A 26,123-nucleotide genomic window follows, 5' to 3' on the forward strand; every position below is an offset into this window, starting at 1 on the left:
TGTAGTGTCTATCCAGCTTAAGTATAACATTTATGTTATTTTTAACTAAAAAAAAACAAGACTTTATAATGCAGTTGGAGTTCAAGAGACTGTAAAGTTTTTAGTCGGTGCTTTTAACTTTTTTTTTTTTTTTTTTACAGATTCACTTTTAAATGAGGTTGCAACGCAGAGACCCTATATATGGCATCTGTCGCCCCCCACCACCACCACCACCATGGAGTCATCTAACAGTGTACTGCTACTCTGGGCTGGGCTTCCTTGTACAATTTGTCACTCAGGTGCTACAACTTGGGAAATGCTGCAATATTGATTGTTCAGTGATGGGGGTAAGACACGTTCTTCTGCTCTGCTGTATAGGACTGGTGATGGGTGACCCCTATGGCTGTATGAAAGTGAACCCCTGCAAGTGCCTAATGAAGGATGGCTCCGGCGTCATTAACTTGTCAGCCTTGGGGGATATGGAAGGCTTCCTGATCAGGGACAGGAAAGTGGAGCGTGAAGTGGACGGGACCAGATTGCACCAGACTGTCACCTTCAGTCCTTGCCTTCCTTTCAGTGAACCCATGGCTCTTGTCAACTGTTCCCGGGTGGCTGTGTGCGTTGTCACCAGGTAACCTAAGGCTTTGTAAAATCATTGGGAATTGTAGAGTTTAATGATCAATCGGGCAAGCACAAGCTTGAGAAAAGATAGTGTAATTCCTCACATGAAGATTTAAACATGCTAGAAAATCTCAATGACTTGTTAGCCATTGTTTATTTTTTCTACATGAAAGAAGAACAATCTGATTGTACAATCTTCTTTATGGTGTTCATACATGGTGCAATAAAAACCTGTTTAATTTCTTTCCCTGCTACAATGGATCGACGTGAGTCAATGAAAACTGTCACTCTTTACTCAGCAATGCCATTTTTGTCTCACTCAATCAATGTCACATTTACTTGTTATGTCAAACTGGACATTGATCTTACAATTTTATCGCACTTTGTATTTCCACCTATAGATTTACTAACAAATACAGTATATCCTGTTATTAAGACCTTTTTCACTATTCAATTGTTCAGATTTAATGTAGCCTGTTCAAACAGATTGAACAGCGTGTGACCAGCATAACCACCTCCAGTCTGGGTCAGTTCTCGCATTTCTTTCTCATACATGTGAAAATTAGCATTTTTTTGCAAGAAAATTACTTAGAACTCTTAAACATTTTGTATGTATGTATGTATGTATGTATGTATATAATATGTTTAATCGGAGGCCCTGGAGAATAATATAGTTGTTTCAATTTTTTAGTCGCGCGATATTTGAAAATTTTCATAGCAACACTATAAAAGCTTTTTATAGGTTACCTGTTTAGAGTTACACCGGAGGTCTGGTACTAGAATTTATTTCTCACTCTGATATTCATGACAACACCTAAAATGTGTGTTGTGATCACTGTTTACATATACGTGTCAGACCATGGGGTGCATGTGAGCGTGGGGAAGCGGGTGCATTAAAAGAACATTTTGTAAAAAAATGTTTTACTGTACCTTTCATTTAATTATTTTTGATAGCATGGACCAAGACAGGTCCTTTTAAATGGAGAAGTATGGAGTCTATCTGCCCCTCAAAGCATCTGATGAAAATAAGATAGGTTTGATCAGACGCTTTACAAGCTGATAGTGGCTTATAAACAAACCCAAACTGGAAGTTTTGAAATCCTCATTGCTTCCGGTTTCTGACCTCACATGCAAGGGGGGGGGGGGTTTAGCAGAATTTCCTCACACTTTTCCTAGTGCAACAGGTCGCATCTGTACCGGGTTCCCCTGTGGGATGGGAGAGCCCGGTAAAGGCGGAAGCGGTGGCAGGGGGACCCCTTTCCACCACCTATATAAGTGATCAGTTGGCTGTATAGCTGTTTGGATCACTTTTACATGAAAGCTTATCATCGCTTTTACATCACTTTTACATGAAAGCTTATCACCTACTCTTAAAAAATGATACCACCATTATGGCTGCAGCCATGATTGTGATATCACCACTCTCCCGTCTGGGCAAGGAGGATGAACATCATGAAAAGAACGGTTCCTACTCGATGGTCAAGGCTTGTCAAGCCTTAAGCCCCATACACACTATCAGATTTTCTGCTGATTTTTGTCTTCAGATTTACCAAAACCATGTAGTACAAGGGCCTGCCTGATTGCATGCAAATTGAAACTCCTAAAGTTTGACCTCATATTATATGGTTTTGGTAAATCTGAAGACCAAAACCAGCAGAAAATCTGATAGTGTGTATGGGGATTGAGAGGTTTGCAATGATTCCAGGGCAGTATCGTCTAAAGACAGATCAGCATTTTCCTGTGGCTTCCCTATAATTAATTTGTAGCCCTCATTTAGGGGGGGATTTATGAGAAATGGCCCTCCCCAAACAGGATATTTCACCAAATCTGTAGGTAAATAAAAGAAACAGAACCTTTGCTTAGTAGAAGGGTTGGATTGATAATAAGTACTGTAAAGTTGGTAGTGCCTCCACCCAGGACTGGGACTCTGAGAAGAGAGGGGATTCCCTTCCTGGGAAATTAACCAGTAATCTAATCAAAGTAATTGGGAGTAGAACTACTGCAACCTGCATATAACATTAACCACGAGTAAATAGATGCACACTAGTATGGAAATAATACAGGCTTTATACAAGAAAAGATTAATAATAGTACAAACAGGTATTACCAGTAAAGGGCCCAACAAGAGTCCTGGTGGAATTTTGCACATATACCCAGGTATATATAGTTATTTATAGAGATGGCTGTAGATCAGTGGTCTCCAAACTTTAGCCGGCGGGCTGGATGCAGCCCTTTGCTTGCCTTTACCCAGCCCTTGAGGCATTATTTCTGCCACTGACATCAATAGTGGCTCACTATTCCTCCTTCCGGTGTCTTGTCAAATAGGGTCCTCCATCAGATGCTGTCCCCTGCGTACTGCGCATGCGCAGTACACAGGAACACAGATTCCGAAAATTGCCGAGGATGAACGGCGCCTGCGCCGTGAGTCCAGGTTCTATCCCCACTTTTCAAGTGGACATAGAGTTAGAATAAAAAAGAGCCGAGCGCAGCGAGGCCGAGCCCGAAGCGTGGCGAGGGAAGCTCGCCCGCGAGGGGCCCTCTAAAATTTACAACCCTATGTCCGCTTGGATGGTGGGGCTACCACCTCCACTCACGGCGCAGGCGCCGTTCAGCTTCGGAGATTTTCCGAAGCTTCGTCTGCTCCGTACTGCGCATGCGCAGTACGGAGCGGACACATATTGATGGCCGGACTCTATTAGGCAGAACACCGGCACCAACAGTGGGGCACTATCATGGTTACACAGTGAGAAGGTCTGTGCTGTTCTGCTCTGAGTAGACACCTGTTTTGATGTGCTTTAGGAATCAAACTCATTGCTTTCAGATTACACATTCACCGCCCTACATGCTGCGCCACAGACCCAAATGCTCAAGCCTGAGAGCAGTGCCTATACATCCCAGATTCAACATGCAATGTAGTAACCCATAGCAACCGATATGAAGTGGATTCAAAAGAAGATGGGTTGCTATTGGTTTCAGTAGTTTGTACAACTTTAATAAATCTAAAAAGATAACTACCTGAGAATTTGAACTCACAATTATTTTATTTGTGAGAGCACCAACATACCCCCGAGGCTATAGTCTCATATGGTGGGCAGTGCCACAAACCAGAGTTGTAATTTTATGACATACCATATTATCAGTGGATTAATGTTCAAACATTGCCATCATCATCATGACAAAGACTAGTCTCCCAGCTGACATTCCAAAGGATATTCCCATCAGGTAAAACTATTTTCAAGAATATGTTACCTTGAGCATTATTTTAATTGCTGTTTGCAAAGTACCCAAAGCAACCATGATGAAATAATTCCAAGTCTGAAAGGTGATTGCTTATTATGGGCTTCTTCAATTTTTGTAACCTTAATAAACTAATCATGAAAAGGTGGTTGCTTGAGGATTTGAACTTGCAAGCTTCTTGTTTGTGAGATCAGCAGCATACATGTAGGGTCATTGTCTCAAATAGTGGGCAGAGCTTAAAACTAGAGCTTTAATATCATGAAATAACACATGACCAGGGTCTTAATATTTTACTAAATTGCTACCATCAGACCCTAGACTATTCTGCCACTTGGCCTAGAGGAAATTCCCATTTGGTAAAACTGTACTTTCAATAGTCCATTGCCATGAACCACAGGGCACTATGTCAACTGATGCCTACAAACTGCACTAATCTATAGCAATTAATAGGAAAAGTTAAGTCCTCTGAAAGTTGATTGGTTGATTTAGGTTTTTGCAATTTTAACCACTTGCCGACCAGTGCATGCCGATTTACGTCTGCAGAATGGCACTGGTAGGCAAAAAGGCGTACAGGTATTTCCCCTTAAAGAAGCAGTGTTTAGTGATGGACGAACTTCCGACGGGACGTTTCGCGAACGCGAAATGCGAACGGACCCAAACGTTCGCGAAACCGACCGTTCGCCGCGGGCCCCATTGACTTCAATGGGAGGCGAACTTTGCAAACCTTCATGTCGAATTTGCGGCCACGTGGTAATTATTAGGGGGTAAAACGTAGTCCCACCATCTGGACAATGACATAATACATGTATGAGGTGAATTTGGGATCGATAACTACAAGCATTTTTATTTTATTTGGGAAATTGTTCTAACAATTCAGGACTATGGAGCTAATGAAGGCAATGGAGGAGAGGGAAGGTCAGGGACCAGGGTAGGCAAAGAAGAGGGTGCAGGAGATGATCACCAGCAGCGTGACATACCGGAATGACACATGCACCGTGATAGAGGCATCTGACAGCAGCACCGTAATACAGAGCACTGACAGCAGCACCGTGACATACAGCGCTGACAGCAGCACCGTGACATACAGCGCTGACAGCAGCACCGTGACATACAGCGCTGACAGCAGCACCGTGACATACAGCGCTGACAGCAGCACCGTGACATACAGCGCTGACAGCAGCACCGTGACATACAGCGCTGACAGCAGCACCGTGACATACAGCGCTGACAGCAGCACCGTGACATACAGCGCTGACAGCAGCACCGTGACATACAGCGCTGACAGCAGCACCGTGACATACAGCGCTGACAGCAGCACCGTGACATACAGCGCTGACAGCAGCACCGTGACATACAGCACTGACAGCAGCACCGTAAGCAGCCCCAGGAGGAAGTCAGCACAGCACAGGGATGGTGTGATCCCCTCATAATAAGAACCCCCAGGAGGAAGTCAGCACAGCACAGGGATAGTGTGATCCCTTCATAATAAGAACCCCCAGGAGGAAGTCAGCACAGCACAGGGATATCATAAGCAGCCCCAGTAGAAATATGACACCGCTCAACCTCTTCAAAGAGGAGGGTAGGGGCATATAGTACGGTGTGCTTTTTTGGGTCAAGGAAGTGAGCCAAATGAATTAAGAAGGTCTGTGTGCTTGATTAAAAAAATAGTTTATAGACATATACATGGTCTACTGGTCACATGTGTTGAATTCCTCCGAGATCCATGCCTCATTCATTTTTAGAAATGTGAGGTAGTTAACACTGTGGTGAGCTAGGCGAGTACGCTTATCGGTCACAATCCCCCCTGCTGCGCTGAACGTCCTTTCGGACAGGACACTGGATGAGGGGCAAGCCAACAGTTCGATTGCAAATTGGGCAAGCTCTGGCCAGAGGTCAAGCCTGCCCACCCAGTAGTCTAGGGGTTCATCACTCCTCAGAGCGTCCACATCGGCCGTTAACCCAATGTAGTCGGACACCTGACGGTCTAGGCGTTCCCTGATGCTGGATCCGGATGACACCTGTCGATGGGTCGGCTGAAAGAATGACCTCATATCCGAAGTCACCAACACATCTTCAAACCGGCCTCTTCTTGCAGGCGCTGTTGGATTGGTACCCGCAAATCCTTCTCTGGGAGTGGGAATTGCTCCTCTGCCAGCGCACGCAAAAGCAGAATGCAGCATTTCTCGAAGCAAGGCCTGGAAGTGCTGCATTCTGACAGCCCTCTGCGACGGCGGTAACATTTCCGCCATTTTGTGTTTGTACCGGGGGTCTAAGTACGTTGCCACCCAGTACTGGTCCTTGACCCTCATGCTTTTTATACGGGGGTCCCTATTAAAACACTGGAGCATGAAGGCCCCCATTTGCACTAAAGTGGAAGCGGTGTGGTGGCCTGGCTCCTGCTCATCATCCAGGATAATGTCGTCCTCTTCATTCTCCTCTCCCCATCCTCGCACAACAGGGATCCCAGAAAGGTTTAAAGCATGCTCTTCTTGCTCCTGCTCATCCGCCCCGGCACCATCCTCCTCTGACTCCTCATCAGACTCCTGTTGTTGACTTGTCTCAGATAGAGTAGCCCCCCCTGGGAATTCATCCAGCATTGCGACTTCCTCATCTTCCCGCTCCTGCTCCTCCACAGCCTGATCAATGACACGACGCAATGCACGCTCCAGAAAGAAGGCATAAGGTACCATGTCACTGATGGCGCCATGGCTGCGACTGACCAGTTTGGTGATCTCCTCAAATGGCCGCAGAAGTCTGCATGTGTCGCGCATGAGCAGCCACTGGCGCGGTGAAAAAAAACCCAGCTCCCCAGAACCGTTTCTTTCGCAGAGTTCATACAGGTAGACGTTAACTGCACGTTTCTGCTGGAGCAGCCTATCAAGCATATAGAAGGTTGAGTTCCATCGCGTCGGGCAATCGCAAATAAGACGTCTGACCGGCAGATGGTGTCGCCGCTGAATGTCAGCAAGGCGAGCCATGGCCGTGTAAGATCTTCTGAAATGGGCCGAGATTTTCCTTGCCTGCCGCAAGATGTCCTGGACCCCAGGGTATTTGACAAGGAATCGCTGCACGACCAAGTTTAAGACGTGTGCCATGCACGGCACGTGCGTGATTTTGCCCTGTTTCAATGCGCTAAGCAGATTGGCACCGTTGTCACACACCACTTTACCAACTGTCAAATTGAGCGGTGTTAGCCACTCATCTGCCTGTGAACGCAAAGCTGAAAGGAGTGCCGGGCCAGTGTGGCTCTTTGCTTCCAGGCACAACAGACGCAGCACGGCATGGCAACGTCTCACCTGGCATGTGGAATAGGTTCTGGGGAGCTTGGGCGGTGCAGTGGAAGAGACGCTAGCAGCGGAAAAGGAGGAGGCAGCTGAGGAGGAGAGGGAGGAGGATGGAGTAGGAGGAGGAGAAGAAGAGTCAGGCCTGCATGCAATCCGTGGCGGTAAAACCAAATCTACACGGGTGCCACGGGTTACATGCTTGACGGCCGTCAGAAGGTTCACCCAGTGGGCAGTAAAACTGATATACCTTCCCTGCCCGTGTTTGCTAGACCACGTGTCTGTGGTCAGATGTATCTTGGCACCGACACTGTGTGCCAGAGATACATTCACTTGCCGCTGAACATGGCCATATAGCTCTGGGATGCCCTTCTCTGAGAAATACTTCCTTCCTGGGACCTTCCATTGTGGTGTTCCAATGGCCACAAATTTGCGAAAGGCCTCCGAGTCCACCAGTTTATATGGCAGTAGTTGGCGGGCTATGAGTTCTGACAAGCCAGCCGCCAACCGTTGGGCAAGAGGGTTATCCGGCATCATCATTTTTTTACGCTCAAACATTAGGCCCACGGAAGCCTGCCTTTTTGCAGAAAAATGTGAGCTTGGCGTGATGGAAGGTGGAGTGGAGGACAATTGTGAGGAGAGAGGAGAAGGAGAAGTAGAAGACGAGGCTGGACGGTGAGAGCCTGCAGTGTGGCTTTGTGTGTTCCGTTGCTCCCACTGGGCTCGGTGATGGCTGCTCATGTGCCTTCTTAAGGCGGTCGTCCCTAGGTGAGTATTGGGCTTACCGCGACTAACGCGTTGACTGCAAAGATTGCAGATGGCAACGCTATTGTCAGCAGCGGACACGTTAAAAAAAGCCCACACTGCGGAGCCATGTGCCGGTGTCCTGGGAGCGCCAGATGTGACCGTACATGGTCGATGACTCGCTCCTGATACATTTGCAGTCTGCTTTGTCCCTGCTGTGCAATGTAAGTCATTGCTGCTTCTCCTCCCTATCTGCTGGTCCATATCTCCCTCTGAACTCCCCTCCTCTTCCTCTCTTGTGGGCACCCACGTGACATCACTAGACACGTCATCATCAACGTCACCTTCCCCACCGCTATAAGTAGAGATCTCGGAGTAGGCAGCAACACCGGGGACCAACCTCCTCCTTGGGCTGATCTGGGTACTGGCGTCAGACTGCTGAGTAGCGCTTGTTGCTACCTCCTCTTCCTGATCCAATACCAAGAGTGGCTGCGCATCAGAAATGTCCTCTTGATATGGATCGGAAAATAATTCCAGTGACTCAAGCGGAAGGTATGTGGTGGTGGTGGTGGTGGTCGTGTTGTTGGTGGTAGTGTCTTTGGGGGTGCACATAGCAGAGAGTGAAGAAGAGGGTGCAGATCGAGAGGATGAGGAGGGTGCAGAAGAGTAAGGCTGAGCGAGCCACTCAACCAAGTCTGGTGCATCCTTTAAAGTAATTGAACGCACCTTCTGCAACTTCCCACTTTGGCTCAAGCCTGTTGCTCCTGCCCTACCCCTACCACCCCTGCGGAAGGGCCTGCCTCTTCCTCTGCATGTCATTTTTTAAATGACCCTGTGACAAAACTCTTAGTCCCTATACCGCTGAAGGACTGCTGCAGTATAGGTGAGCGGTCAGCAGTGGTGCACGTCAACCCTATCTATTGTGGACCTATAGCGGTCCTTACAGAACAGCAGACTGTACCGCACTCAAGCCTATGTACCGTAGCACCCTATACCAAGTTACCAGTCCTTATAAGAACTTTTGTGGACCAAGCAGGTTGTGTATTAGTGTTTAGCAGACTGTACGTCAGTCCCTATACCGCTGAAGGACTGCTGCAGTATAGGGCAGCGGTCAGCAGTGGTGCACGTCAACCCTATCTATTGTGGACCGATAGCGGTCCTTACAGAACAGCAGACTGTACCGCACTCAAGCCTATGTACCGTAGCACCCTATACCAAGTTACCAGTCCTTATAAGAACTTTTGTGGACCAAGCAGGTTGTGTATTAGTGTTTAGCAGACTGTACGTCAGTCCCTATACCGCTGAAGGACTGCTGCAGTATAGGGCAGCGGTCAGCAGTGGTGCACGTCAACCCTATCTATTGTGGACCGATAGCGGTCCTTACAGAACAGCAGACTGTACCGCACTCAAGCCTATGTACCGTAGCACCCTATACCAAGTTACCAGTCCTTATAAGAACTTTTGTGGACCAAGCAGGTTGTGTATTAGTGTTTAGCAGACTGTACGTCAGTCCCTATACCGCTGAAGGACTGCTGCAGTATAGGGCAGCGGTCAGCAGTGGTGCACGTCAACCCTATCTATTGTGGACCGATAGCGGTCCTTACAGAACAGCAGACTGTACCGCACTCAAGCCTATGTACCGTAGCACCCTATACCAAGTTACCAGTCCTTATAAGAACTTTTGTGGAACAAGCAGGTTGTGTGTTAGTGATTAGCAGACTGTACGTCAGTCCCTATACCGCTGAAGGACTGCTGCAGTATAGGTGAGCGGTCAGCAGTGGTGCACGTCAACCCTATCTATTGTGGACCGATAGCGGTCCTTACAGAACAGCAGACTGTACCGCACTCAAGCCTATGTACCGTAGCACCCTATACCAAGTTACCAGTCCTTATAAGAACTTTTGTGGACCAAGCAGGTTGTGTATTAGTGTTTAGCAGACTGTACGTCAGTCCCTATACCGCTGAAGGACTGCTGCAGTATAGGGCAGCGGTCAGCAGTGGTGCACGTCAACCCTATCTATTGTGGACCGATAGCGGTCCTTACAGAACAGCAGACTGTACCGCACTCAAGCCTATGTACCGTAGCACCCTATACCAAGTTACCAGTCCTTATAAGAACTTTTGTGGAACAAGCAGGTTGTGTATTAGTGTTTAGCAGACTGTACGTCAGTCCCTATACCGCTGAAGGACTGCTGCAGTATAGGTGAGCGGTCAGCAGTGGTGCACGTCAACCCTATCTATTGTGGACCGATAGCGGTCCTTACAGAACAGCAGACTGTACCGCACTCAAGCCTATGTACCGTAGCACCCTATACCAAGTTACCAGTCCTTATAAGAACTTTTGTGGAACAAGCAGGTTGTGTGTTAGTGATTAGCAGACTGTACGTCAGTCCCTATACCGCTGAAGGACTGCTGCAGTATAGGTGAGCGGTCAGCAGTGGTGCACGTCAACCCTATCTATTGTGGACCGATAGCGGTCCTTACAGAACAGCAGACTGTACCGCACTCAAGCCTATGTACCGTAGCACCCTATACCAAGTTACCAGTCCTTATAAGAACTTTTGTGGAACAAGCAGGTTGTGTATTAGTGTTTAGCAGACTGTACGTCAGTCCCTATACCGCTGAAGGACTGCTGCAGTATAGGTGAGCGGTCAGCAGTGGTGCACGTCAACCCTATCTATTGTGGACCGATAGCGGTCCTTACAGAACAGCAGACTGTACCGCACTCAAGCCTATGTACCGTAGCACCCTATACCAAGTTACCAGTCCTTATAAGAACTTTTGTGGAACAAGCAGGTTGTGTGTTAGTGATTAGCAGACTGTACGTCAGTCCCTATACCGCTGAAGGACTGCTGCAGTATAGGTGAGCGGTCAGCAGTGGTGCACGTCAACCCTATCTATTGTGGACCGATAGCGGTCCTTACAGAACAGCAGACTGTACCGCACTCAAGCCTATGTACCGTAGCACCCTATACCAAGTTACCAGTCCTTATAAGAACTTTTGTGGAACAAGCAGGTTGTGTATTAGTGTTTAGCAGACTGTACGTCAGTCCCTATACCGCTGAAGGACTGCTGCAGTATAGGTGAGCGGTCAGCAGTGGTGCACGTCAACCCTATCTATTGTGGACCGATAGCGGTCCTTACAGAACAGCAGACTGTACCGCACTCAAGCCTATGTACCGTAGCACCCTATACCAAGTTACCAGTCCTTATAAGAACTTTTGTGGACCAAGCAGGTTGTGTATTAGTTTTTAGCAGACTGTACGTCAGTCCCTATACCGCTGAAGGACTGCTGCAGTATAGGTGAGCGGTCAGCAGTGGTGCACGTCAACCCTATCTATTGTGGACCGATAGCGGTCCTTACAGAACAGCAGACTGTACCGCACTCAAGCCTATGTACCGTAGCACCCTATACCAAGTTACCAGTCCTTATAAGAACTTTTGTGGAACAAGCAGGTTGTGTATTAGTGTTTAGCAGACTGTACGTCAGTCCCTATACCGCTGAAGGACTGCTGCAGTATAGGTGAGCGGTCAGCAGTGGTGCACGTCAACCCTATCTATTGTGGACCGATAGCGGTCCTTACAGAACAGCAGACTGTACCGCACTCAAGCCTATGTACCGTAGCACCCTATACCAAGTTACCAGTCCTTATAAGAACTTTTGTGGACCAAGCAGGTTGTGTATTAGTTTTTAGCAGACTGTACGTCAGTCCCTATACCGCTGAAGGACTGCTGCAGTATAGGGCAGCGGTCAGCAGTGGTGCACGTCAACCCTATCTATTGTGGACCGATAGCGGTCCTTACAGAACAGCAGACTGTACCGCACTCAAGCCTATGTACCGTAGCACCCCATACCAAGTTACCAGTCCTTATAAGAACTTTTGTGGAACAAGCAGGTTGTGTGTTAGTGATTAGCAGACTGTACGTCAGTCCCTATACCGCTGAAGGACTGCTGCAGTATAGGGCAGCGGTCAGCAGTGGTGCACGTCAACCCTATCTATTGTGGACCGATAGCGGTCCTTACAGAACAGCAGACTGTACCGCACTCAAGCCTATGTACCGTAGCACCCTATACCAAGTTACCAGTCCTTATAAGAACTTTTGTGGAACAAGTGAGTTGTGAATGTTTAGCAGACTGCAGCAGAAGGGCAGCAGTCAAGTATAATATCCTTTCTATATTTGGAAGAAAGAATATTATACATGTACAAGCCTATTACTGTACCACTGATACCAGTCCTGAAAAGAACCTTTGTGGAACTAATAATAACAGCAAGTCTTTAAAATTACCCTCACTGCCTGACAACACTGCTTCCTTCCTGTCCCTATACAAATTGGCAAAAAAAGAGAACGATTAGTGGTTACTGGAACAGCTCTTTTGTGGACCTTGATAGTAACAGCTAATGATGATGATGATGATGATGATGATGAAAGACTAATCTGGCTGTCCCTGTAGCATACACCGTCCTTTCCCTTTCTCTAAACTAACAAAAGACACTCAGGCTGCTGCAAGAATCAGCAGCACAGCAAACCTATCAACACCTAACACCTATACCAGTCCTGAAAAGAACTTTTGTGTACCAAATAGCTAGTGGTTTATCTCTCCCTACTCCACACAGGAACCTGTCCCTATCTTAACAGAAGAAAGAATGTAAAATGGCCACCGGATCGGGTGTATTTATAGGTTAGGGGGAATGTACAAGTGTCCATGTGCTGTCATGTCTCAATTGGCTGTCCTGTATCACATGATAAACGTGTCACCAAAGGTTAAAGTTCTTGTATACATTAAACACGTAAGTCCGCCGCGGCGAACGACGGAAAAAGGCGTTCGAACGTGCGGACCGCGAATGTCGGAAATTCGCCGCGAAACGACCGCCGGGCGAACCGTTCGGCCATCACTAGCAGTGTTATGCGCAGCAGTCTCCGTGACCGCATGCCCGCGATTGTGTTACGGAGAGGAAGAACAGGGAGATGCTTTTGTAATCAAAGCATTTCCCCGTTCTGCCTAGTGACAGGACAGAGATCACTGCTCTGTCATCAGGAGCAGTGATCACTGTCCTGTGTGTTGAAGCCCAGCCCCCTAACAGTTACAATCACTCCCTAGGACACACTTAACCCCTTCACCGCCCCCTAGTGGTTAACCCCTTCACTGCCGGTGTCATTTACACAGTAAGCAATGCATTTTTATAGCACTGATCACTGTATAAATGAAAATGGTCCCAAAATTGTGTCAAGTGTCTGACTAGCTATTCACTGGTTGTTGAGGATGCCGGTGGCCTCTGCGTACGAAAAAAAAAAAAACACTGGACACCGGCGTTGAGAAAAGTTTAGGAGCTTGTCAGCATTTTTGCTGCTAAAACGCTGCTGGAGAATGCACCGGCAGAGGGGTTTTTTTTCTACCACAAAACGATGCTAAAAGTCTACGGGGGTTATTTACTAAAGGAAAATCCACTTTGCACTGCAAGTGCACTTGGAAGTAAAGTCGCTGTAGATCTGAGGGGGACATGCAAGGAAAATAAAAAACGGCATTTTAGCTTACACGTGATTGGATGATAAAATCAGCAGCGCTTCCCCTAATTTCAGATCTACCCCTTAGATTTAGTGCGACTGCACTTCCAAGTGCACATTCAGTGCGCTTGCAGTGCAAAGTGGATTTGCCTTTCATAAATAACTCCCTATGTGTGCATGAACACATAGGATTACATGTAGGGGAGCTCAGAGGCAGTTTAAAAAAAAAAAAAAAAAAACTCCTGGTGCCCAAAACAGCAGCTGTAAAAACGCCCAGTGTGCATGAGGCAGACATCAACTGAACTGGGCTCAGAGGTAATCAGGAGGATGTTTCAATAAACTTTGCTAACAGCTGACAATTGTAGCCAGAACTATAAAAAGTTGCAGTGCTAAATCTGTGTTTATCTGGCTAGTAAATCTGTAGTTTTTCAAGAGAACAAGCTCTGCAGATGTATATTACATAATATATTACATTTTTGGTTTTGGGTTTAATACTGCTTTAAATTGGTAACAAACGGAATATAACCTTTCATGCTTTTCCCCTACAGAGGGTCACAGACAAAGGGGAATGTCCCCCAGTATGTAGGATATGGACATCATGAGGGCAATGAATTCAGTTACAGCAATGAAAGTAAAATTCTGACAGTTACATACAAAGGTAAGTCAAACATAATATGCCATAGAGACAGATGTGTTTTCACATTATAATTCCTCCTAAGACTTTAAGTGTTCATTTACACTTGCTTCAGCTTCAACACACATTAACGGCTAGTCTAAGCTTCAAAACAATGCTTCGGACACGCTTTGTTAAAGCTCTAATTAATTTCAAGTCCTTCCAGGGCATTTTCTTTTCTTTTATGATCATACTGCTAACAAATTGTGAAAATAATGTTTCCTAGTCAAGTAGGTGTAAAATATCTTATTCCAGTAGGTGTGATTTTAGTACAGGGACCACTTTGAAGTCTGTGCGACTTAAGGTCGCACAGATATGAATGGTACTTATTGGAAATCGTGGGTTACAAGTTGTCATGAGACTTTGCAGTCCCAAGTCGCAGGGCAGTATCAGTTTTTCAGGTGGACCTGAATGGACGCTCCATGTACCTTTATGGAGTGACGGATGTCAGCGGTAACATGTCTGCTGACTTTAGAGACGCTCCAATCTGATAAATGCAGATGGAAGGAAATCCTATTTTCTATCCGCCTGGCGATTCGGAACGCATGAAAACAGACAGGCGGTCCGTTTTTATCCGATGCCCCATAGAGGAGAGTGGGGCTCTGACAAGTCCACCCCTGCACAGTGAGCAGAAACGGACCTGTCATCCGTCTGCTCAGCAAAGATCAACGGATTGATCCCTGCTGAGCAAGAGCCAATCAAAAACTGACATTATGTGTGAAAGGGGCTTTAGGCTGCTTTTCATGGTTTCTTGCATCATTTTCATTTCTAAAAGACTGCCGTTCACAGAGCTCAGAAGCTCAGTTTATACACAAAAGTGAGTCAAAGCAGTGATTTACCCCTATTGGCTCTGCTGCTCTGTTCGAGATCACAGTCAAAGTAAGCCAAAAAGCAAGCAATTATTGCTGTGCTATGTTAGATAATCCATAAATTGGAATCTTATTTTGTGTATTAAACATAATAAGTATAGAGAGAGAGAGAGAGATAGACAAGAGGTGTTGTCCAAAACTGGCAACTCTCGCTAGCCATTAGTACAAATCACATTTTATCCGTAAAGTGACATTTTGAGCCACCATGTTCTTTGTCAGGGTGAATTCACACATAGGGCATTGACAGGCGTTTTACTACATTGTAAAATGCCTATCACCACAAGGACACACAGAAGAGAATTGTTTCCTGTGTGTCCCATTCACACTGCAACACAGTACAGAGCTGCACTGAAGCAAGCTGCGATAAAAGCAGACTTGCTGCATTTTATTGTGGCTCACTGTACCGAATCACGTCACTGTACAGCACCGCACCTCCTTGCACTGCTATACAGCGACATTAATGCAGTATATACTGCAAATAAAGTTTTTACACAAAAAAAAAGTTGTGTGTGATGCTTTTAATTATGCACCACACTGCTCCTTACGTCAGTTGGGAATTGACAGCTGTTGGAGAGGTAAAGCAGTGGCTTCACTAGGGTTGGTGTCACCCGGTGCAGTAAAACATGGTTTCACTCTCCCACCCACCAACTATAGTCGCCCCTCAGTACGGAACCCCCTCAGGATATACCACCCCCCCTTCGTCAGTGCAGACTCCCTCAGGATAGTCCACCCCCCTCCATCAGTGCAGACCCCCCCAGGGGATAAACCAACCCCCTCCATAAGTACAGACCTTCCTCAGGATAAACCACCCCCCTCCATCAGTGCAGACCCCCCTCAGGATAATGTGTAGTGGAGTAGCGCTAATATAGCACGTCAACAAAAAAAGCAAAAAAAATGAATTTCTCAGATGCTCATGGCAAATATAAACTCATATAAAAGTGTTCAAAGTCCTAAAAGGTGCATCCCATAATATACATCTGAGCAATAATGCAATGAAATACAGTAAAGTGTATCACATAAAACCAGACTAAAAGTAAATTGTTTCCCAGAAGTAAGGATGAGCTTAGGCGTGTTCGCATACTCCACGTGTAGAGCCCGCCAGGAAGTCGGCGCGGCTGCAGAGATCGGGCAATGTCTCACTGCCTGTGATTAGCGCACTTCCTGGCGGGCTCTGCACGTGGAGTATGCAAACACGCCTGAGCTCATCCTTACCCAGGAGTAATCAGCATCCAAAAAAAAATCAGATGACTCGGAGAGATGATCAGTTCCAAAGTGAAAAATATAAATCGGAGTAGATAAGGGGGATAAGGACAGGTGAAAGAGTCCAAATTAAAGATGTAAGATGTTAAACATGTCTTTCTGCAATCCTCCCCCAGTAGTGCCCGCCTTTCACCTTATAGATAGACCCCAACGGGTCTAATGGGGCAACAGTGAACAACCATCCTGTTGAAGCTTTCCTCACACACAACTTTCAAGGGATCACTGCAGCTTTTGTCCGGTCTCCAAGGTCTTTTCCTAGAAGAAAGTTTTCTCACTATCCTATAATCCTTTTAAACCTTTAAACCTACTACACTATGGAGAGTCTTCTTTATCTGCCATCTTGCGGATTGGGAGAAACTTTTTTTCTAGGAAAGGACCGTGGAGACCGGAGAAAAAGTTACAGCGATCCCTTGGACCTTGGCAGGAAAGCTTCAACAACAGGCTGGTTGTTCACTGTTGCCCCATTAGACCCATTGGGGTCTATCTATAAGGTGAGAGGCTAGCATTACTGGGGGAGGATTGCAGAACTGATCATCTCTGATTCTCCTGATTTTTTTGGATACTGATTACTCCTGGGAAACCATTTACTTTTAGTCTAGATTTATGTGATATACATTACTGGATTTCATTGCATTATTGCTCAGATATATATTATGGGAAGCACCTTTTAGGACTTTGAACACTTTTATATGAGTTTATATTTGCCATGAGTATCTGAGAAATTCCTTTTCCTTTTTTTTTTTTTTTTTTTGTAGAAGTGCTTTATTAGTGCTACTTCACTACACGTTATAAATTTTTAGAGTTGTTGGTTACACTATAGAAGTTTAGCTGCTTTTTTCATTTAGCACTTTATATGTATGCACCTTATTAATTAGCACCTTATTTGTATCGCTACACTGTTGGTAGCGCATTAGTACTTTGCCATATCAGTTTCCCCTCAGGATAAACCACCCCCCTCCATCAGTGCAGACCCCCTTCCTTGTGAAAAACCACACCCCTCCATCAGTACAGCCCCCTAGGATAAACCACCCCCTCAATCAGTGCAGACCCCCCCCCCCCAATCAGTACAGACTCTCCCTCAGGATAAATCACCCCCTCCATCAGTGCAGACCCCCCCTCCATCAATGCAGACTCTCCCTCAGATTAAACCACCCCCCTCTATCAGTGCAGACCCCCCTCAGGATAACCCCCCCAATAAGTGAAAACACCCCCAGGATAAACCACCCCCTTCATCAGTGCAGACCCACCTCATGCACCTGCATGGTGGGCAGAGGAGCCTTCAGTGTGCACTGTGTGCAGCCGCCCAGAGAGTTTCTTGTTCAGACTGTCAATCTCCAGACGGAGCGCCTGTCTACAGTGAAAGGAGGCAGCTGAGAGTGAGGAGTCTCACTCAGGCAGGGATAGCGTGGTGCCAGCACGTTGCGGTTGAAGAACCCTGCCTCCAGGGCCCTCTGCTGCGCTCAGGATGGTGTCGCCCCTCTGAGGGTATCACCCCCCCCCAAGGAACACCACTGAGGTAAAGCACTCCGGCAGCTGTCCGGTCCTGTTAGGAATAGTCTCCTGCTGGAGCATGAGGGAGCATCATCTGCCAGGGGAGAGAAGGATAGAGCAGGTAAATCTGCTTTTACTGTACCCCTAGACTAAACAATCAGGTAACCCTTGCAATTCTGCAGCTGGGCTTTAACTTCAATGAAGCTTTCTTTCAGCAAGCTGAACCTCTCATTAAGGATGGGTTCACACTAGTGCGAATTGGATGTGGTTTTCGCGCATCCAATTTGTATGACAGGAGATTGTGTCTGGCTCTCAATTAAGAGCCAGTTCACACATCTTCGGAGCTGCAGCAGAGAAAATTGCACTGGGGCCCAGTGTCTTTGGCTTTGTTTCAGGTCCGAATTAAGGCAAAAATCCAGGCCTGATTCATCCCTGAAACGGAGGACGCACCGGACTCCTGCTGTCAGCTGCATCCGTCTGCAGTGTGATCCCAGCCTTAAAGGGGGGTTCTGACTTAATAATGTGGAGGAGATGTGTTTTGCAGTGTAGAAAAGTAGTCAGGTGGTCTGTAACGCCTTCTGCCCTCTAGATGAAAGTTAAGATGTGATTATGACTATTTTGGAAAAATACACTACAATCATAAACACAAAACAATAATATTTTATTCTGTAGCTGAATAGTAAAGCTAGGTTAGTTGGGCACATAAAACAGATCTTATTAAATTCCCCAAAATATCAATGGGGTAGAATGTGAAGAAAAATAGACTACAATAGATTGTGGGTGCAAAATGTGTTCAGATATTTGTTCAAATTGCTTTTATTTAAAGTCTCCAAATATGATAATGTGGTCCTTGCCATGACCTGCAAACAGACTCAGAAATAAGGTCTTGATAAAGGTGGGCTGCTTCCCACTAGAACGCTGGTCATGCAGTAAAGTTGCTCCTTTTTTCTACCATACTCCTTGTAAGTCCTGTGAGTGCTTTATCGTTGGTTTGGTCTGTATACACTGGTAAATTTAGAGCACTTATAAGGAAGATATATGCACAACAAGAAAACAATTCATATTATAGTAATTGATAATAGAGGGATTCAGTTACTCCTATATTGGGTTAAAAAATTAGAAAGGTTTGGCTGTGAAGTTATGAAGGTTTAAAGTGTATCATCCGGCAAAACATTTTTTTAAAGCTGGTCATACATGGAGCAGATTTCAACTGATTCCTCATGAACTAGACAAAATTTGAACGATGGGTGGCCTTGTCGGCACAATCCTGTCTGACATACTTCAATATGAAAATCAAAGGAGCTGGGCAGACAATTGTCCATTCAGATGCAGCCACTGTTTGGTTATTATAGTCGGTGTCCCATCATATAAGGTCCCCCATCAGATAGTGTCCGCTGTGTACTGCGCATGTGCAGTACACCGCAACACAGATTCCGAAAATAGCCGAGGATGAACGGCGCCTGCGCCGTGAGTCCAGGTTCTATCCCCACCATCCAAGTGGACATAGAGTAGGAATATAAAAGAGCCGAGCCCGAAGCGTGGCGATCAAAGCTCGCCTGCGAGGGGCCCTCTCATTTTCACAACCCTATGTCCGCTTGGATGGTGGGGCTACCACCTCCACTCACGGCGCAGGCGCCGTTCAGCTTGGGAGATTTTCCAAAGCTTCGTCTGCTCCGGCGGATGCTATATTATGGCAGGACACTATCTGCCACAACACCGGCAGAGCAAATTGTTACAATGTATGGCCAGCCTCTATAAAGTTTTTATTGCTGTCTGTGTCCCTACTAGGGAGATTTACCATTCTATTTGTATTGTTGTATCTATTGTCACTGAGAAGGAAAGTGAAGGGAAATACTATGTTGGAGTTCTCTCTAGAACAAGAGGTGAGGGGGGATCTTCCAATGGGAACACCTGTTCCAGGGACACCTGTCTATGAGGAGAATTCCCCTCACAAAATAGTTTGGCTATACATGCAATTTAATGGGGTGTTGACTAAATAAAAAGTAAGTATGGCCAAAGCTTTTGGCTATACTTCTCTTACGGGGCACTGGAGTGCACTTGGTTCTTTTTTTTTTTTTTTTTCTTGCCACGTCAGAGAATCTTTACCTGAGACTATAAATCAACTTGACGTTCATTGTTGTCTCTTGAAATTAATCTTCACATCATTGTGGCTATTTTCTTGTTTCTTACTTGTATAATTAAATGTAAAATATTTATACAACTTTTATTTCATGTTCTTAAAACTATTCTTGTATCTTACTCCCGTTATTTCACAAAAATTATATTAAAGTTATACTACCCCCCCCCCACCCCTCCCCTATCCCCTTGTCAGTAGTATCCCTACTCCTAATATCCTGGTCTTTATGGTCTTAATTGTGCGGAGAAACTCCAGTCTCGCTTGAATTGTTTCCAACCTCTCCATTTTTTTAGAAATATTACCCTTTCCTCTTCTTCTCTCAGACTCAGGCTTTCCATATTATATATTTCTTCTACCGCATCTACCCACTCCCATGTTGTTGGGCACTCTACCTCTCGCCATTTTTTAGGGATCAGTTTTTTCGCAGCGTTTAATAGATGCGGGATGATTGTATCCTGATATTGTTTAACCCCGCCCTCTGTGCCGTGAAAAAGTACTATCCAGGGGTCTGGTTTCAATGCTGTTTGAGTTATTTCCTTGATCATTTGGAGGATCTTTTCCCAATATAACTCAATTTTTGCACACTCCCACCAAATATGTGTCATGGTACCTGTTTTTCCACAGCCCCGCCAGCACTCGGCGGTCCCGCCTTGTTGGTATTTAGATACCTTATCCGGAGTGTTATACCATCGGGAGATAAGTTTGTAGTTCATCTCAGCTGTTTTATTATCCCTTGCCGAGCAGTGTGTCATTTTCAATATTTTATTTATTGTTTCTTTGCCTTTTTGTGACCCCAATTCCCTTTCCCATTTGTTTATATATGGCGGCGTATCTTTCCAGCTGGTCCGCATCAATAGCCCATATAGCTTTGATATTATGCCCTTTGCTCTGTCAGCCGTACAAAGTTGTTCCACCCCTGTCAATTCCTCTTCAGATCTAATCGGCTGGGGTAGTTTTTCTATGAAACGGGTCAGCTGGAGATATCGCCATCTATCCCTTCTCATGTATCCCATGTGCACTAACTCTTCATGTGAAAGAAGTTTCCCTTTTTTAATTATATATTTTATTTGTGACCCCTCTAGTCTTATCCAGTTCCCTCCTATCACCCCTCTACCCGGTGGGAAGTATTCATTGTCTTTTAAAGTTATCAGTGGTGAATTATAGTGTCCATTTAATCTTTTATACTCCTTATCCCATATCTTCAGTGCGATCTGTGTTATCTTATTTGTGTCTATATCTAGTGCCCTGTATTTTGGGGGATTCCATATTATCTTATTTAATTGTGCTTTACTGTATATATATTCTAAATTAACCCATCTTTTTTCCTCCTTTTTTTTTCCCTTTTACCCATTCGACAATTCTTGATAAGACTACCGCCTGATAGTAATATTGTAAATCAGGGACCGCTAATCCTCCCCTCCCTTTTTCTTGTTTTAATACTCCATGGGAGATCCTAGGTTTTTTATTGTTCCATATATATTTACTCATTATTGATTTAAATTTTTTGAAATAGCTGGGTGGAATTTCAACTGGCAACATCTGGAATTTATATACAATTTTTGGAAGAATAAACATTTTAAACACATTTATTCGGCCTATCCAAGAGATTGGTCTATTACTTGCTCTTCTGAGTTCAGTTTTTATTTCATTTAATAGAGGGATAAAATTTAAGCGGTATATCTTATCCAGAGTATTTGCCAATTTTACTCCCAGGTATTTCAAATCTTTTGTCCATTTAAATGTACTTTGTTCTTGGATTAGTTGTACTTCCATCACACCTACATTTATATTGAGGATTTCAGATTTTGTTTGGTTGATTTTGAAGTTTGATAGTTTCCCGTACTCATCCAGGGCCTTTGTTATCTTGGACTTATATAGAACAATACGTCATCTGCATATGCTGCAAGTTTATGTTCCTCTTGCCCTGCCTTAATTCCGCTTATTTCCAGGTTGTTTCTGATTGTCGCGAGTAGGGGTTCCAACGAGAGCACAAAAAGAAGAGGAGACAGTGGAGTGCACTTGGTTCTGTACTCGTTTGTCCCAGATTCAGCCGACAGCAAGCTAAAGCCCACTGTAAATTGATGTCACAGAGACGGTCCAGGCTATTAAGGGAGCCTGACACAAATGTCAGGATCCACCCAGATGCCTGACTGACAGCTGGCTCAGCCTCTAAGCACGCCGCTGAGAGTCTGAGCCGGCCAACCCCTTCCCAGCCTAGTGCTCCAGTCAGTGCTGAAGGAACAGAGTAGAAAGCAAGTAACTGACAGTCACCACTCTCAGCTCACAGAAGATCGAGAACTGAGTGATCAGTGGTCTTTGTTGGTGGTGTAGAGCTGGCGGGGGATTGCTGCAACATTGGATAATTATACAAAAAAAAAGGAAAAAAACGCTAACACAACCAAATGTTCATGCAAATATTGATGTCCATAAATTATGCATAATAATCCCCACACCAAGTGAAGAAATCTTCTATATTTGACTGATGTTCTTCCAATAGTGCATCAATTCACACCACCACCATGTACCAAAGATGCACACTCACTGCCAATCCAGTGATCTCTAACTTAATATAGGTCAATAAGCGCCAAGGGATTAGCCAAATACACCACCAAATCAATCACACTATTCCTTAGAAGAACTTCTGGGACATCATCCTATCCTCTTATAATCTCTCTGGAAATGGCAATATCAGACTACCAGAGAAATATACAGTTGTGCGCATAAGTTTGCATAACCTGGCAGAATTTGTGATTTCTTGTCTACTATCTGACCATGGTTTGGTTTCAACAGAACCCCTCATTTTCCACATCTCGATTAGAGTTTGAACACTGCTGATTGGCAGTTTCAATTCCTTGGATATCTTTTTATATCCCTTTCCTGTTTTATACAGTTCAACTACCTTTTCCCGCAGATCCTTTGACAATTCTTTTACTTTCCCCATGACTCAGAATCCAGAAACGTCAGTGCAGCACTGGATGAAAGATGCAAGGGTCTGTCAGGAGTCCAGAAACTCATTGACCTTGTATACACGCACACTAATTACAAGCAAACAGATCACAGATGAGGATGGTTACTTTTAATAGCCATTCCAACCCCTTTGTGTCAATTTGTGTGCATATTATCAGGCCCAAATCACCAGGGTATGTAAACTTTTGATCAGGGTCTTTTGGCTAGTTTCTGTTGTCAATATAATTTAAAAAGACTAAACACAGTTGATTGATAATAAATGGCTTCAGCTAAACACTAACCATGAGTGAAAACGTTTGTGTTATCATTCATATTCTGTGAAAAATGGCCAAGAGATCATAAATTCTTCCAGGATTTGTAAACTTATGAGCACTATAAACTAAATGTAGTATTTTATTAAACAGATAAAAGCATAAAAAATGTTTTCCGCTCACTTTTAAAAGTGCCCAACCTTGGCACCAATATAAACAGCCTTGAAAGAAGCTAGCACCACCCTATCTCCAAATGTGTGTTCCAAACATTGTATGTTAGGGTGAGAAGTGACGTCAGAATGGATGTGGAGGCTCCATGTATGCCCATCACTTCTGGGTCCATTATATTTCTTTAGTGGTCTGATGTTGTGGCGTTCCCAATGCATAATTTGTGGACATCAACATTTGCGTGGACAATTGGTTGTGTCTAGCGCTTTTTCCCTTTATTTTTGTATAATTATTGAAGGTGGAATTTTTACTTTAAAGGGGTTGTAAAGCTTTGTTTTTTATTTTCTAAATAGGTTCCTTTCAGCTAGTGCATTGTTGGTTCACTTACCTTTTCTTTCGATTTCGCTTCTAAATGTTTTTTTTTTTTATCTGAATTTCTCACTTCCTGTTTCTCCTCAGTAAACTTCACACCATCATAGGAGCGGTGTTTAGTCAGCCAGAACAGCTTACTGAACAGCTTACTGAGGAGGGACAGGAAGTGAGAAATTCAGACAAAGAAAAAAAACATTTAGAAGGGAAATTGAAGGAAAAGGTAAGTGAACCAACAATGCACTAGCTTAAAGGAACCTATTTAGAAAAGAAAAAACTAGCCTTTACAACCCCTTTAAGGAGGGCAGCTTCACATTTACATAAGTCAAAATCAAAGGGCTGGCACCATCAAATACATTATCAGCAATGGAATAATGCTGCAGCCATCTCGGTGAGTTTGTGTAATTGTTTTTTTGTAAACTCACACTTCCCTTTTAACACATTGGTATATAAGCCCTTGTACACACGGACGGACATTCCGGCGGAAAATGTCCGATTGGACCGTGTTGTCGGATAATCCGACTGTGTGTGGGCTCCATCGGATTGTTTCCATTGGAATATCCGACAGACAAAGTTTTCGAGCTGGGCTATAAAACTTTTCGACAACATGATCCGATCGGACTTCGTCCGATTGTGTGTAGAGAATTCCGATCGGACAAAGTGCCACGCATGCTCAGATCAAATTCCTAGACCAAAGCTATTGGTTACTAGCCTGAACGTAGTCCCGTCGTAACTAAATGTCATCACGTTACGTACGATCAGATTTTCCGACAACTCTGTCTGACCGTGTGTATGCAACACAAGTTTCGGACAAAATCCGACCGATTTTGTTGTCGGAATGTCCGACCGTGTGTACAAGGGCTTAGACTGGTGTGTGCAGCTTGAAGATTTGCATTACTAATTCCATTCAGCAAACAATGTAGCTGTTCTAAAATCACATTGGATGCTGATTACCCAAATCTACGTTTTATGGGATCCCCTATAATCGAATTTTACAGAGCTCATCACAGGTGTTGTGGGTGGGTCTGCTTCCTGAATCTGTGCTGGGTAACTTATACTCATTGCTTGTTGCATGGTCAATCTTCAGACTCCCAGTGTAGGTTTTTGTTTAGGTGGTGCATATGAAACCCTTCTGACACTTTGATATACAAGCTTTCAGCATTAGGGCCCTTGTATTGTACACTTGTTAAATCTAATGGAGACTGTACAGATCAGACTGCAATGTTTGTGTGGCTAACTAAGTAACTTTCTTTCTTTATCAGGGAGCCCTTTCAGAACCATTGTCCACTTTAATTGCAGTTCAACCACATTGGTCACCTTTCCAGCCACTTTGGACAGTAGTGAGATTCTGGAGATCACTGTGCACAGCCCCTGTGTCTGCCCCAGCAGCTGCCAGGCTGAGGATGTGGGCCCAGGAAACATTATTCTTCTCATGTTTGCAGTGTCCCTGATGGCTTACCTTGTATTTGGTGAGTATATGTGATGCAGAAGATGGTCATGTAGGTTGTAAAGGACTGTACGTTGATGATGGGGCTTAACAAAAAGAAGAGTGGCAACGTGTGTTGGTTCCGTTTAACATTTTAGTGCAGAAATTCTAGTATAATGTAGCGCTACCCCCATAGGAGCCGCTATAATTTAACTTGTTTTTCTCCACAACAAGTGTGGCAACTACCAGGCACACATCAACAGTCAATTCACTATAATAAAGTCTAGTGAAAGTATTTTTATGACTTTTACTGCTGAAGTACTTGGATGGAATGTAGGGTGATATTTTATACTCCGGAATTTAGGTCAATCCAGGAGAGCAGATCAGGTCAGGACTCAGGAGCAAGCTGGGTCACAACAGGGAATCCAAACAGACTATGCACAGAGGCTCAGGAACACGGGAAAGCTGACGACAATCCAGCAATGTGATGGGCTCAGCAGCAGTCTTATAAAGGCCATCTGTCACATTGTCTGCCTATTGTGCGTTCACCAATTAGCACCATTGCACATGGATAGATTTTCCCATATGGAAACACAGATGGCAGTAAAAGGTTGTCCCTTCTGACTCAGAGGCTGGGTTCACACTATTGCGAATTGGATGTGGATTCTCTATGGAGCCAGTTCATATATCCGCTGTGGCTCTGGTGCGAATTTGCACAGGGGCCCTGTGTGCCTTTTGGTCCATTCCAGGTCCAAATTCAGCCCAGAATTTGGGCTGAAATTGGAGCTGAAACGGTGAACGGTGAACCCAGCACCGGTGAGCTGTGAGCCACATGCGTAGATAGCGTCAACCCAACCTAAAACTAAAGAATAAGTTTGGCTATAATTAGGTTTTAAGACATTCTAAAGTGACCTATGAAGCACTATGCCATATGATGACACTACCTGAAATCCACTTTAGTATCCTTTAAAGCAGAGCAAAACTCTTAAGCCTCGTACATACGGTTTGATTGTCGCACAAACGAGCGTCTGATTTTTGTCAAAAAGTGTGCGTGCAGGATTTTGTCTAGCATACTAACTATCCGCAAATTGTCATTCGCCAAACACAAATGTAGTGATGTACTACGAGAGTATAAAGAGGAAGTT

The 26,123-nt window shown here is 44.8% G+C and overlaps 1 protein-coding gene across 1 annotated transcript in view; it reads left to right on the forward strand.

The window, feature by feature from the left end:
- LOC143977415 (uncharacterized) overlaps positions 1–26,123 on the forward strand; it is a 42,019-nt gene that overhangs the window by 14,163 nt on the left and 1,733 nt on the right. Inside the window, exons 2-4 of the mRNA XM_077478773.1 lie at positions 141–610; positions 13,916–14,025; positions 24,815–25,021. Of these exons, the coding sequence (XP_077334899.1) occupies positions 153–610; positions 13,916–14,025; positions 24,815–25,021 (775 nt within the window). The 5' untranslated portion in view covers positions 141–152. The remainder of the gene's footprint in view (positions 1–140; positions 611–13,915; positions 14,026–24,814; positions 25,022–26,123) is intronic.

The sequence above is a fragment of the Lithobates pipiens genome, unplaced genomic scaffold (genome assembly GCF_037356315.1).
Source record: "Lithobates pipiens isolate NorthernLeopardFrog02 unplaced genomic scaffold, aLitPip1_a1.2 Scaffold_1, whole genome shotgun sequence".
NCBI lineage: Eukaryota > Metazoa > Chordata > Amphibia > Anura > Ranidae > Lithobates > Lithobates pipiens.